The sequence below is a fragment of the Prenolepis imparis genome, unplaced genomic scaffold (assembly GCF_030444845.1).
Source record: "Prenolepis imparis isolate NDT839.2.m4 unplaced genomic scaffold, iyPreImpa1.0 SCAF_15, whole genome shotgun sequence".
NCBI classification, from domain to species: Eukaryota; Metazoa; Arthropoda; class Insecta; order Hymenoptera; family Formicidae; genus Prenolepis; species Prenolepis imparis.
The window spans coordinates 8,335,921-8,352,065 of record NW_028141173.1 but is presented as its reverse complement, the minus strand read 5'-3'; the positions used below and the strand labels follow the sequence as shown (position 1 = coordinate 8,352,065).

The 16,145-nt window shown below is 40.8% G+C and overlaps 1 protein-coding gene across 1 annotated transcript; it reads left to right on the top strand.

The window, feature by feature from the left end:
* Window positions 1–324: 324 nt before the first annotated feature.
* On the top strand, window positions 325–1,396 carry LOC145946273 (zinc finger protein 862-like). The gene is made up of 2 exons (XM_083055811.1): window positions 325–1,341; window positions 1,391–1,396. The coding sequence occupies exons 1-2, from the start codon at window positions 325–327 to the stop codon at window positions 1,394–1,396; spliced, it is 1,023 nt and encodes a 340-aa protein (XP_082911937.1).
* Window positions 1,397–16,145: the final 14,749 nt, after the last annotated feature.

The window sequence follows — 16,145 nt, the reverse complement described above, 5'->3', positions numbered from 1 at the left end:
TCTTTTCGGTGCGCTCTGCGCTGCCGACCTACCCCCTCCACTGCAAGATGGCTGTCGCGAAGTGGCTGTCGCGCGTGAAATCCAGTGTTCCGATTAGGGACCAGCTGGCCGCGCATGCGTGCTTTTGCGCATGCGCGGCCAGAAAGATACAGTGACGTACATATGTACGCATGTAGTATCTTGGCGCTTGGCGGGGGCGGGATGCGGGATCGTGAACGACGGTTAGGGATCGGACGATCGGACGATTACGGCGGTTATGGCAGCAGAGAGGACTATATAATAAGGTAAGAGTTTTAATTATTATTTAATTAATTATAATGAACAATGGACTCTGCAGAAAAAGGAGCTATTAAAAAACAAAGAGTCCGTAAATTTCAAATGTCATGGCTAGATGATAATATTTTTAAAGGATGGTTGGCTCCACATCCTACATTAGATAAAGCTTTATGTACGGCATGTAATAAAGCCATCAGATGTTGTAAATCAAATTTAATTGAACATGCACAATCGGTCCAACATTTAGAAAAACTAAATTCTAAAAATTTAAATATTAATTTTACAGACACCGCGAATAGTAGAGTTACTCTTTCACATAAAGATAAAGTTAAACGCGCCGAAATAAAATTAGCAGCATTTTTTGCTGAACATAATGTTTCTTTTTATGCCGCGGATCATTTAATTCCACTATTGAAAGATATCTGCATAGTCCCTGAAGTTGTATCAGATCTTTCACTGGCTCGAGATAAGTGCACAAAAATTGTTAAAAAAGTAATCGCGAAACGAGAAACAGAAAAATTAATTCAAATTATTCAAAATTGTAAATTTTCGATTTTAATAGACGAAAGTACTGATATTTCGGATACTAAACTTATGTGTATTCTTGTGCAATATGTTTCACCTTTGACTAAAAAAGTAAGAACGCAATTGTTAGATTTATTATCTATGGACGCAACAGATTGTTCCGCGAACAAAATTTTCGAAAGTTTTAAAAATATGTTAGATAAAAAAAAAATTCCTTTAAGAAATATTGTGGGAATGGCAAGTGATAATGCATCTGTAATGATTGGATGCAATAATTCTTTTATGTCGCGCTTAAAATTAGAAATACCGGGTCTTGTTACATTAAATTGTATTTGCCATTCATCCGCGCTTGTAGCAAGTAAAGCTTGTGAAAAACTTCCAGAGTCGTGCGAAAATTTGATTAGAGGAGTTGTAACTTATATCTCGGGTAGTGCAAAGAGATGTGCAATTTTAGGTGAATTTCAGGATTTTTTTCATGTGGAAAGAAATAAAATTTTAAAATTATCAAGTACTCGGTGGTTAATATTACATAAATGCGTTGTTAGATTATTAAATAATTGGGAAGTTTTAAAAAATTATTTTATTTTAGCTGTAGTCGAAGATAAATTAAAATCCGCGGAAATTATTTTAAATCAGTTAAATGATAATTCATTAAAAGCATATTTATTATTTTTAAAATATTCGTTAAATTTTTTTAATAGTTTTAATGCCCTTTTTCAATCTCGTAAGGTTTTAATTCATACATTGTATGAAAATAGTCAACGATTAGTTCGCGAAATAGGTCAAAATTTTTTAATTCAAAAAGCGTTAGAATCTATTATTGATTTAAATATAGAAGATGAACACAATTTTCAAGACATAAATAATATAAGGTTAAAGAAATTTTTAAACGACCAACTGGCTAGTGATAATGCGTTTATTTATCGTTACGTTTCGGGTCCTCTTCAGTTTCATATGTGACTCTTGAGTCCTGGGGTCAGGGCCGAATTAACCTAATATGCGGCCCTAGGCAGATTTTGGTGGGGGCCTATTCACTGTGTAAAATGATGACGGAATTTCCATTCACGTACGGTCATTTCACATACTGACACATTATATCTATAGAAATTGCAGATTGTAAGTCTGAAGAGGACCCGAAACGTAACGATAAATAAACGCATTATTACTAGCCAGTTGGTCGTTTAAAAATTTCTTTAACCTTGTTTTATAAGTACTGGCGTTTGAATCTTTTACTTTGATAAATAATATATATGTTGGATCGGAATGTGAGAGTTTTTTAGAAGCACTACCTTCAGAATGCACGCGAGAAATTAAATTAAATTGTTTAAAATTTTACGTAACTGCTGTTCGCGAAATGTTAAAACGTTTACCGTATAGAGATACTGTTTTCCAACAATTAATGTTCTTACAGCCGAAAATTGCTCTTCATGACGAAGCTAGAGTCCAATTTAAAGATTTAACTTTTATTGCAACGCGTATATTAGAACATATTGAAATTACAAAATTAGCTTTTGAGTGGAGAATTTTGCCGTCCGTTTTTAATAACGAAGAAAAAGTAGAGTTAGCTTCTTTAGAGATCGATTCTATGTGGCAGAAAATATTAGAATTTAAAAATTTTGATGGAGAAAAAATGTTTCCAAATTTAGAGTTATTAGTCGAAGCAGTTATTTCTTTTCCTCACTCTAATGCAGAAGCGGAACGAATATTTTCAATAGTTACCGATATTAAAAATAAAAAAAGAAATAGATTATCAAATGAAACTGTTTCCGCGATGTGTACAATACGATCGAGTTTTCAAGCTGAAGGCATTAATTGTACAAATTTTGAAATTGATTCCGGACATTTAAAATTACACAATCCGCAAAATTTATATGGAAAATAAAATAATAATCTAGCCAAAATGACTTTTATGTATGTTAGTTATATATTCTAATTAATGTTAATAATTTTTTATTATAATAGAATATTATGATACATATTTAATATATATCTGTGATAATATAGAAGTACCTGAATATTATGCATTATTATTTTTGTTTATTATAATGATTTTAATTTAAGAAAAATGTGCAATTTTTATAATTTTGTAATTAATAAATACTGTGCAATATTTTTTAAAATTATTATTCAATGCTGTGTAATATTATTTTAGTTTTTGTTATTTAATATTTTAATTTAAGATAAAATGTTATTTTTATAATTTTATAATTAATAATTATAATTTTTGTTTATTAATGAATACTGGTAAGGTTTTTGGCAGTTTTCCTTGCAACAAATGTTGGTATTCTTTGAAGTTTCTGCCAAATTAAAGATTTTTATTTTATTGATGTAAAAAGTGTTTTATTTAATGATATCACCTTTTTCCCTTCCTTTTTATTTTTTATTATAATTAATATTTATAAAATAATTAAATTTTAAATATTTTTTTAAATATATATGTATATGTTTTATTTTTTAATATATTTAAAAAAATTTTTTTAATACTCTAAATTCTAAATGTAACCGGGGGGGTAACGGTGCCTCTTTTCCCTAGTACAAGATACTTCACTGATGCCGCGTGCTCGTACATGCGCGGCCAGCCGGTCCCTAATCGGAACACTGGTGAAATCTTGCATCACTGGATACAGCCCGAACATATGGCTAGGGGAAAATCTGGGGAATTCAAAGAATGAACCGACTTTAACTTTGAAGGTTCTAGGACCCGTGATATCGTAATACCGTTAGGAAGAGAGGTAAATTTCCATCAAAATCAGCGTTTAGATAATCCTGCTCGAAAAATTAATAAATTTTTTTTCTCTTTTCTTTTGTATACCATCCCGTTATTTACCGTTTCTATTAATTCTCTCGCACATCGAGGCTTAATCTTTTATAGTGTTTACGGCTTATATTTTATTAGATACACCGATTATATTCAAAGTTTTTTTTCCTCTCTCTCCTTGCCTTCCCCAAATACGAAACCGTTATTATCGTTATTGTATATCGACCTTGTACATGGAGGCTTGTCTCGATTTTTGATATTTTCGCTACTCTAATCTCGATACCGTCTTCGACGAAGAAAGAATTTTTTTTCTTGCAGATCAAGATTAAGTTCAACGAACATTTTGGGTTAACAAAGCCGAGTATTATTGTTTCCGTATTGTTTAAAGTTTCAATTTCGAGTGTTGTTCGTGTTTATATTTTTGGGATTCGCGTAGTCGTGTTATTATTATATTTTTCTTTCCTCTGATCTTTCAACACTGTTTTTCTGATTTATTTGAATACCGATATAAAAGCCGTTCGTGCCCTTCGCACTATTGTTTCTACCGCAACCATATTTATATAAGAACTTATTTGGGAAATTATTTCAAACGATATTATTTTGTTTTTTTTTGTCCTTGACTTATTCCGATTTCTCGACAGTTTTTTTCTTTTTGTTTATTTAGAGGTTGTTATAACAGTCGTCGGCGTTCTTAGCGATACCGTTCCTACCGACGAAAGAATTTATTTAAGGATTTATTTGAAAGTTATCAGCCCCGGCCATTCTATTTAACTTTTCTTGCGCTACCGTGTCACGACTTGATTTTTTTTTGCCTTTCCCCACATGCGGAAAGATAGCAATCCACACCAGTGGATACACCATTTAACCGTAGACGAGGCGAAACAGCATTTAAAGGATAGGGGATTAGGCACGCAAGGCATTTTACCGGTTTTACGGGCGCGACTCTTCCGATACGAGGAGGACCTCCACAGGAGGGGGAACGAAACCGAAGAGACCATGTCAACGGATAAGAGCGGACCGTCGAGTGACCCGACCCTTTTAAGGGAGGAAGCCTCGGCGGACCCTAAAACCCCTTTATTCTTTTCGTATAGGGAACTGAAAATAGGCGACCCCGCGGGCGGAAAAGGCGGTAACCCAGGCTCAACGGGAGTGGGTCCATTACAGCGACAGTCCGATCCCCGACCGTCGCGCGCTTCCACCGCGGAAGTCTATAATTTAATGAGAAAATGGAACTTGCACTTTTCGGGGAAACGGGGCAGCGACGCGGAAGCTTTCTTGCTGAGAATCAAGGAAGCCCGAGCGATAGTACCGATATCAGATGCCGATCTTTTCAAGTGTTTACCGTTATTCCTATCGGATATGGCCTTGTCCGGTTAGAAAGCGAAAACTGGCGGAATTGGAGTGACTTTGAGGCGGCATGGAGGGGACGATTCGGGGACCCCGACTATCAGTACGCACTCCGCGACGAAATTTTTAGACGAACGCAGGGGGAACACGAATCGGCAGCCGATTACCTAACATGCCTTCGCGCGTTGCTCAATCGCATGATACCCCGCTGGCCGATGGCGGAACAGTTAAATTTCGCGCATCGGAATATGCTACCGCGATTGCAGATAAGCATCCGACGTCAAGAGTTCGCCGACTTTGCTACCTTAGAGTATCTCGCCACGCGAGTCGAAAGAAGCTTTCTTGCCGAAAAAAATTACCGACCTCCGCTACCGCTGGAACAATCCATCTTCCCGGATTTGGCGTACCATGCGCCGAAAGGCAAAGTAAAGAACCCCGCTACCGTTGCTACCGCTACCGCTACTAGGAAGGAAAAGAAAAACCCTGCCAAAAACGCGAACGTGAATACCGAAAAGAACGAGACCGCGACAGTTACCGCTACGGCTATCGCTTCCGATACGACGTCCCGTGATACCGTGAATCCTACCGCGACTACCATGCACTCCATAAAATGTTGGAACTGCGATAAAACCGGACATCGCGCGCGCGGGTGCACCGAAACGCGCAGAAAGTATTGTTACCGCTGCGATAAGCGTGATTTTACAATACAAACTTGTCCCACGTGTGCGGGAAACGCCAGCCGGAGCCAGTAGAAAGGGTCCCTACGACTCCGAGCCATGAAGACGAGGCCCGCACAACCGTGACACATACCGGGGAGGAGGATACGTTAGAGGGAAGGGATTATACCACTTCAAACGAATGCCATACGGTCTTACCGGAGCACCGGCAACCTTTCAACGATTGTTAGACCGTCTAATAGGCCCGGAAATGGAGCTACACGCGTTCGCGTATTTAGACGACATCGTTATAGTCACGCCAACTTTCGAGGAACATATGATATGGTTAGGAAAAGTGCTGGATAAAATTGTTACCGCCAGCCTTACCGTAAACCCGGATAAATGCGAATTTTGTCGATCTCAAGTACTTGGGATTTATCGTGCAACAAGACGGGCTGACGGTAGATCCCGAAAAGACGCGACCGATTTTAGAATATCCCGCCCCACATAATATCAAACAATTACGCCGATTTTTAGGCATGTCCTCCTGGTATCGACGATTTATTCAGCAATTCGCAACCCTTAGCGAACCTCTAACACGGCTTTTGAAAAAGGGCAAGCGCTGGGAGTGGGGGGATGATCAGGTTCGCACCTTTGAGCAGATAAGAGAGCAGTTGGTTACCGCACCGACGCTAGCATGCCCGAATTTTGAGATTCGTGTTACAGACCGATGCCAGTTCCGTAGGGTTAGGCGCAGTATTAACTCAAACTATCGACAACGAAGAAAGAGTAATAGCGTTTGCGAGTCGTGCACTATCAGATCCCGAAAAGAGATATTCCGTTACCGAACAAGAATGTTTAGCTGTCGTTTGGGCTATACAGAAATTTAGGCCATATCTCGAAGGATACCGATTTACAGTAATTACCGACCATAGTAGCTTACGCTGGCTACATAACCTAAAAAATCCGATGGGTAGACTCGCGAGGTGGACACTAGAATTATTGGAATATGATTATGAGATCATCCACCGTAAGGGTGCTTTACACCACGTGCCGGACGTCCTTTCCCGAATGTTTGAGACAGATACCGAAGAAACGATAACGGCCGCGATAAATGCTATCCAGGTAACTGCCGCTATAGATACCGTAGATTTAGCGAATACTACCGATGAATGGTACCGTAAAAGATATAAAGAGGTCCTATCAACCCCAGGGAAGTTCACGCAATGGAAGGTTATGGACGGACGACTGTACTTTTTGAGACCCAAGCGCGTAATTTCCGAAATCGTGGAAGATCTGGACCGGTGGAAGTTAGCAATACCGAGAGAATACCGTAGAGAAGTCTTAAGGGAATCGCACGACATGCTGCAAGCCGGCCATTTAGGTACCGAGAAAACCTACCAACGCGTTGCTGTTTCTTATTTCTGGCCGAATTTATTCCGCGATGTTACCGAGTATATACGAAAGTGCGACCTCTGTCAGCGAACCAAAGTCGAACAGGCGAGTCCCGCAGGTCTCATGGGACGCCGCATTGCGGACGGACCATGGACCGTTATAGCTGCCGACATTATAGGCCCGTTACCGCGCAGCAAGGCTGGATTCGACTACATCTTAGTGGTACAAGATCTCTTTACCAAATGGGTGGAATGCAAAGCCTTAAGAGCTGCGACCGGCAATAAGATTAGCGAAGCTATGGAGGACTCAGTAATTTCCCGATGGGGCGCTCCTAGATTTATCTTGACGGACAATGGTACCGAATTTATCAATAAAGTGATGAAGACCTTTGCCGAGGAGCATAACATCACTCACACTACCGTACCGCCATACCACCCTCAGGCCAATCCCGTAGAACGCGTAAATAGGATCCTAAAGACCATGATTATCTTGTTTATCGATAAGGATCACCGCGAATGGGACGAACATCTGTCCGAATTCCGTTTCGCTTATAATACCGCCTTCCACTCCTCATTAGGAGCATCTCCCGCCTTTTTGAATCTCGGACGAGAATTAGAACCAGTAAACTCACTGAGTCGGCGTAGTCGAGAGGTTACCGAAGTGATGGCAGGGGATATCGTAGATTGGGCGGAACGCATGAAGGGGTTACAATCCTTGCGCGAGTGGGTTACCGAAAACTTAAATCAGGCGTATGAGAAACAAGCCTCTCATTATAATTTGCGTCGGCGCAATCGGACTTTTAAGGTAGGCGAATTGGTACTGAAACGTCAGCACATTTTGTCGTCAGCTGCACAAAACATAGCAGCAAAGCTCGCACACAAATTCCAGGGACCGTATAAGATAGAGCGAGTGATCTCTCCGGTGGTCTATGAATTAGCTCAACTGGACGGATCACCCGCGGGTAAAATCCACATCAAGGACCTAAGCCCTATTATACCCCTGTTACCGAATAGATTAGTAAAATGCCACGTAACCTGATGGACCAACGAGCGATCAGGAAGCTCTGGAGGAGCTTTTGGTCCCGACATCGCCCGGTCTGGGAATTTATAGAGTTCCAAGACGAGGGTTTCTGGCTGGACCTGGAGGACGTGGCGGGGCAGGTTAGGAGGGCTTGATGGACCACCGAGGGCGCCGTGGTGCGGGAATACCCACGCACTCAGGAGGCCCAGGTCCAAGCGACTTTGACGCAGAAGGAGGAGGCCGAAAGAGAGTGGGAAAGACGGGGAAGAGGGAGGAGACTCCCTCTCTCCCCTGCATCCCGGGAGGAGAGGGGGGCATAGCGCCCCTCGCCCAAAATAGAAAGGGGATGAGGCCCATTTGGGCGATGTGGTTGGGCGGGGGGCGCTGTGCCCAACGCCCGGCATTACAAAGGAGACCCCTTAGGGGGCGGAGTTGTAGTCCGAAGAGGAGGGCGGGGGCGGGTGTCGCCTGGCCAGCGCCCGCATGGCGAAAGCCCTGCGAACGGGGGCCGGGCGGCTTCCGCCCCCGCCCCTGCCGAGTTCCTCCCCTAGGGGAAGGCCTCGGCGCTGCCCCCGGACCGATGGTCGAATCCCGCAAGGGAGGGAACCGCGGTCCGGGGGCAGGGGGACCACAGGGACTCATTAGGAGTCCCATTGCACGTGGTCCCCCCGGGTAGGGACGCGGCAGCGGGTGTCCTCTCACCGGTGCCTTAGTGCGCCGGTGGGAGGGCATCACTGCCTGCGGACGGGTTTCCCCCCCCCTCCTGGGGGAACCAGAAGTCGGACTCCCGGAGCGTTGGCCGAATCTCTTTTCCCTTTGGGAGGGAGAGGGAGCCTCGTTCCGGAAGCGGGGGGTGGCGGCTCGAGCGGGATACTCGAGCCGTGACCCCGCCTCCCAAACTTTTTGGGAGGGCGCGGCGTGGGGGTTGTGCCCCCCTGCGCTGCAACCGGGCTGGACCGCACGATGCTTTCGCGGGGGAGAGTATCTTCCTCTCGGGGAAGATGCTCTCCCGGGATAGGTAGGGCCAGGTGATGGCGGGAAGTGATGCAAATGCTAGTTCGCCATCACTGTAAGCGCCAGCGTAGGCACCCGCTGTGGTTTTAGTGAGGTAAGTCTTGGGCCCCCTGATCGATCCATTCGTGAAACGGTCAAGGGGAACAAGGAGTCCCACATAACCCTCATCCTCTACCCGGGGGAGGAGGGTACCATGATGATTTCCACAGCGCCAAAAAAAAAAAAGGTCCAAGCGACCGCGGCGGGGGGTACGGAGAGGGCCACACAAACAGACCCTCCCGCCCCCGGTCGGGGAACGAGACCAACCCCGAACCCCCGGGAGCGAAGCCCTTCTCCGCGGCTACAACCGAGGCCCCGTCCCAGCCAACTCCACCGGGAGCGGTCCCCCAGAAGTCCCGCGAGGCGAGGCCGGTACCCCGGGGGATGCTGGAACTGTGGTTCCGACCGGCACTCCTATATGGGGTGACCCCTCCCTCGCACTGGGGACTTCTGTTACGGGTGCGGACAGCGGGGAGTGACCCTCCGACGATGTGGCCGTTGCGGACCCGCATACCAACGTACGGAACCGTACACGGCAGGGAGAGGTCCGAGAGCACCCCAGCCACCGGAGCCAGCGGAGCGAGAGGACTCCCCGTCCCGGAACGGATGGCCGTGGCAGAGGGACCTGACGGCGGAATCCCTCTAAAAGGGACCCGAGGGACCACCGATTCCCCTATCGCTGTGGCATTGTTTTGCTGTTTTTTTTTGTTTTTTGTTGTTTTTTTCTCGTTACGGGGTACCTCTAGGTTATTGATTGAGTTTTTTTTTGTTTTTTTTGTTTTTTTTACCTCCCGGATACCTAGTCTTTTTGTTTTTTTTGTTGTTTATTATGACCTTTCTTGTTGGTTTTTTTTGTGTACCTCTGAGCGACAATAAGCTGCAGGCTTATAACCCTATCGCCTATTTTCTTCACCTTCTCTCCTACTGGTAAGAGTTCCTCCTGTCACCCACGGGACGGAACGTATCGGCTCGCAGAGCGCGATTGTAGCAAGAAGGTCGCGGAACGGCCCGCGCCGATACCGAAGATACCCCGTGAATCGCGACCTTACTGTCGGAGCGATGAAACTGGAGAAATGGTGGACGGAGTGGGTCACGAGATCTTGAGGACCAGCGTCCGGGGATATTACCGGAGCGGCGGTAACCAGCAGGTCGGGACCCCAAACCCCGCGGTCATCCTCTAGGAAGGGGGAGTTGTGACGTGACGCCTCGGGAGCGTCGTCACAAGGGCTACGGCTCGACCGAAGGGGGGCGAGGAGAACGCTTCGGGGGTCGTCTCTCACACCTGAGAGGAGGCGACCTCGGAACCGATTATATTTCTTTCCGTGATACCTACCGATATTCTTAGACCAGCTTTTAAGGGGTCTCGGGACGACTGCCTGAGTGGGAGGTGACCTTAAAGAATTGTGAAACAGGACTCAAGAAATCCAGAGAAGATACCGCCCTGGAAGGATACCGATGAAGACGCCTCCAACTCCCAGGTCACGTATCGAGTTCCCGTCATTACCGCCACCTTAAAGTCCGACCTCTAATACACATTTTTTATAGATACCGCCGAGGATACTACGAAGGATACCGACGAGCCCCCTCATGCTGCAGAATGGGTGGAGGGCCCCGTATACGGCTAAACGCAACATCAGAAGGAACTGGAGTAAGGCCCGGCCAGCCTGCCAGTTCCGACACCTGAAACAGCCATATCCGTCGTACACCACTATACAACAGCGAGGATACCGAACGGTGACGACATCTAGTACTCCCGGAATCCACGGCGATGACACGTGGAAAGACGGGCGATCGATGGGTGGATCCCCACCCCCTCGGCGGTTGAATATCGACAGGATGCGCGAGAAATCGACGCGGGACTCGAAGGACCGGGAGACTCTCTCGAAGAGAGACACTGTTCGGCGAGCGATACAACCGTGAGGACGAACACCGAAGCATTCCGACCAGCTGACGACTGCGCTGCGAATATTGTAAGCCGCCGCTCAGGTAGAGAATAGAAATAAGTTCCGGTGCAGGCTGATGTCAAGTTTTACGTTCGTACCGGGAATACCGCTGCATCTCATTAACGAGATATCTTCCCATTACCGATTTCGTTTGGGAGCATTGTCGTTCCGTAATTACCGTTACCGTGAGGCCAGCTTACACCGGGTACTGCGAGGGTGTCCCTCTCAGGGAAGTTGCCACCGACAGTCGTAGTTACTAATATTTGTACGACCGTCTCGTACCGTATCGTGCCGTATAATAAAATTAACTAGCGTGAGAATTATCTCTAATTATTCAGATTAAAATCACGGGACTTAAGGATGGAATTTGCGTGAGTCGTTCTCTGCGAGTTAGCGTTACCGAATCAATAGCAACTCTGCGAGAGTCGTACCTTTCACGAGATTACCGTCTAGGATTCCGATAGAGTCGAGGTACCGATTTTGTTTATATCTGATTTACGCGACCTTCGCGCCGGGAGCGAAGGACTATCGAGACACAAGTAGCAATATCAAAGTTTTTGTCGATCTAGTTTCCGTTTCTGTTCTGGTTATTTAAGGTGATTACGACGTAAGATTATCTTCGTATATTCGAAACAGTAAACTCTGAGATCGTTCGCGAAAGTGAAGAATTCCGTGTATTAATTCGCCACATTTTGTATAGTATTTAGATTACGTACCGGGTGTCGTTTCCCGACCGAATTACCTATTGTATTACCGTTTAATTATCTAAGTGTCTGTAAAACCTCGTGTCATGTATATTTAAGTATACTTGTGTGTAAATTATCCTTGTTCAATACTCTTCATGTAATATTCATTTTTATTAGGTTAAATATATATTGTTAATTATTGTGAAACATCTGTCTTAATTCTCATCACGTTCTCTCTCACCGCTCTCTCCGGTATAGCTATTTCCCCCAAGAACCGCCCCTCTACCATATACGGAGCTGCCGGACTCGTATCCCGTATCGCTATTATAATATCGTTACCGTGGTGCGAGGAATCGCGCCTGGCGCTCAATAACTAATATCGATCTCGTTATTTTGGATACCGAGATACCGCCGGATTACCGTTTACCGACTTTTCCGATTTGCTATCGATTTATTCACCATTGCACGCTGTCCCCTCGGAATCGGCGTTTCCGAGATTGGCAACGGCGTCGCAATGTATATATTTTAAAATTATTAAATTTAAAAATTTGTGAATTTAATAGATAATTCATCTAGACGGTGTGCAAGCACGCACCCCAAAAGTTGCAAAATTTAATAATGGCAGTGTGCCTTTTGAACTACATATCAAGAGCAACACAATAATTTCAAACTTAGGAAAATATGAACCTACACATATCTCAAATACGAAACCGGATTATGTTGAATTAAAAGATGTATTAAATATTATACTTCAAAACGTATAAGTGAGTATAATATAAATAATTTCATATATAATATAATTATAATTGTGTATATTATTTGTTTTATAATTTTATAAAATATATTTCTAATATAATTTTAATTTTTTAAATATTTATTTTATAGTATTAAAAACATATATTAAATCTAGTTTTTATGAAATGTTTAATAATAAATTAAATAAAACTATTGGATATGGTTCGCTTACTGATGGGACATATAAAGTGGAAGTCCATATAATCAATTTTACAAATAATGAATTTTCTGACACCAAAATTAAAAAGGCGATAAAATTGAAGTTATTGGAACTATGTATTCTGCAGGTAATGGCTCATATATTCATATATATAATATATTTAGTTGTATATATAATTATTTATTATAATTATTTTTTTCTCTAAAACAGTTGATCCATCATATCTAATTGTGAACAGTTTAACTGATATAAAGAAAATAGAAGGGTATATGCCATTATCGAAATTGTTAAAAGGAATACGGACTCCAAAAAAAAGAATTTTAGAAGAAAATACGCAAGAGGTATAAAATATACCTATTCTTCTTTAAATTTCCTCATGTTTATCCTTACTTTTATTCTTATCTTTTTTCTTTTCATCACTATCTCTTTCTCTTTTGTATTGTATCTTCCACAATCTTCAAAATTTATTCAATCTTCGATTCTGCTTCTTCTCGATATCAATGTTCCTTTTTGTCAGCCGTCATACTCTTCTTCGCACTGCGACTTTTTTAATCGTCGATCAATTTGTCCTAAAAAAAAATAAAATAAAATAAATATATGAGTAAATTGTTATACGATTTAAGTTATTTGATATCTGTATAAATTTCCAGTGTTGATGATTATTAATCCGCAATTAGAATTACAAAATGCAAAATGATGAATCCAATACGCGATTGCTATATACGTAATATTTTTTGTTTTATATTCGATGCGAATACATGTAGTATTTCTTTGTATTATTTTTTATAGAAAAAATTAAAAAATTGAATTTTTAAACATAAATTAAATTTAAATAAAAAAATTAAAATTTAATTCATCCTTAAAAGTTCAATTTTTTCACTTTTTCTATAACAAATAATATAAAGAAATACTACATTCTACAATAAATATAAAATAAAAAATATTGCATATGCAGCAATCATAGTGGATCCATCATTTTAACATTCTGATTGCAGAATAGTAATCATTGACATTGGATAGAGATATTAGATCATTTAGATCGTATAACAATTTAAGCTTATATATTGAATTTTTTTAAAAAAACTGTCAAAATTATTCAAAAAATGATTTTGTTCCATTCGCCAAATGGCATTTAATACTAAAAAAAAAAAATAAAGTTAGAATTAGACTATTATTCATATGTTTATGTATATAGATTTCGACAAAATTTGGTTTAAGCCATTTGCGTTTTCGTGTACAGTGATACACATGCATATATATATGTAAATTTTTTAAATAAAAATTATATTAATATTTTAATGAAATAATAATTAATATTTTAAAAATTATTAATATTTTTATGAAATAATAATTAATATTTTAATGAAAATTTACTACTAACAAGTACGTTACACATATAACATGCATATTAGATATGTGTATACAATAAGATAATAAAAAATTTAATGGTTTAAAACCATTCTTTTTTACGTAGTTGTTAGTTGTAGTTTTTCACTCATTTTATCATATTTTTCACTCATCCTATAATTTTCCTGTACATCCTATAATGGACATGTTCCGATATATTGTCAGTACTAAAAATTCATAATACATAAACTATAGATACGTAAACGTATACGTATACGTAAACTATAGATTTTCAGTACTGGTAGTATATATTGGAACATGCCTAATATCAATAAATTACTATGTTATCTGTGATATACTTAATTACATACAATATGTATAACTACAATATATATTTATAATATAAATATTACATCTAGTTATAGATGTAGTATGTAGTATATCTATTTACACCTATTTAGATGTAATATTTGTAATATAAGACCTATTATATTGTTATTAGGTGTACAACTTTGCTTCCGCCGTTTTCCTATAGATAGCTTTAGCGGTAAGTAGTGGTCGAAATAAATAGATCATAGACGTCATGCAATAAACTTGGGCATCTGTCAACATAACCCCATAGAAACATTAGTCGATTTGTGTCTGCATCATAAAGTTATTCTCGATTGAAAATGTCAGTTTACGAGCCAAATTCTTGTCATTTGCGGGAGGTTATTCGGTTTGGCCGTCGACGTGGAAGCATGGCCGGGATATCCCCATGATTTTCTGCGCTTGGGATTATCGTAATGAACCCATTTTTCGTCCCCAGTCACAATGCGATGCAGAAATCCCTTCCGTCTTTCAAGCAACTGTTCACAAGCAAACAAACGCCGTTCAACATCTCTCGGTTTCAACTCGTACGGCACCCAATTTCCTTACTTCTGAATCATTTCCATGTCTTTGAGGCGTTTTGAAATTGCTTGTTGAGTCACTCCCAATGATCGTGCCAATTCTTCTTGACTTTGACTCGAGTCTTCATTAAGTAATGCCTCCAATTCTGCATCTTCGAAAACCTTCTCTCTTCCACCGCTATGCCGGTCTTCGACGTGAAAATCACCGTTCTTGAAGCGTTGAAACCACTCACGACACGTTCTTTCACTAATAGCGGCCTCACCATAAGTATTTGAGAGCATTCGATGAGCCTCAGCCGCAGATTTCTTCATATTGAAGCAGAAAATTAAAACCTCCCGCAAATGACGAGAATTTGGCTCGTAAACTGACATTTTCAATCGAGAATAACTTTATGATGCAGACACAAATCGACTAATGTTTCTATGGGGTTATGTTGACAGATGCCCAAGTTTATTGCATGACGTCTATGATCTATTTATTTCGACCACTACTTACCGCTAAAGCTATCTATAGGAAAACGGCGGAAGCAAAGTTGTACACCTAATATTATATTGTAATTCTATCTCAGATAGCACAGTGATTTATTGATAATAGGCATGTTCCAATACATACTACCAGTACTGAAATTTGTAGTTTGCGTTATATATATTATAAATTTTTAGTACTGGTAGTATATCGGAACATGTCCATTAATTGTAACTAACATATGTTATATGTACATTAATTACATATTACAACAATTATTTATCTTTCGGAGAAGATATGTTAAACAGCCACAAACTAATACTCACATGTGTTATGCTATATTACACGCCAATTTGCTGCTTCTTTTCTTCGTATTATTTATTTATACCTCCATCGCACTCAGCATGTACATTCAATATAGCCTGAGCTCTGTAAAATAAAAAATGTTAATCTGAATACTATATATATGTTAGTTACAATTAATGGACATGTTCCGATGTACTGTCAGTATTAAAAATTCATAATATATGTAACGTAAACTATAGATTTTCAGTACTGGTAGTGTATATTAAATATACATATATATATTATATCCCAGATAGCACAGTGATTTATTGATAATAGGCATGTCTCGATATACACTACCAGTACTGAAGTTTATAGTTTACATTACATAAACAATATATAAAGAATACACGTCTTTCATTAACACGCGATTAGGGAAAAATCACAAATCAGTACTCACGTGTTGTATTACATGCGGCACATCTGTTTCTTCTCTTTGCACTATTCTTATCACGATACCGCATTGATTGCATGTTACTTTAC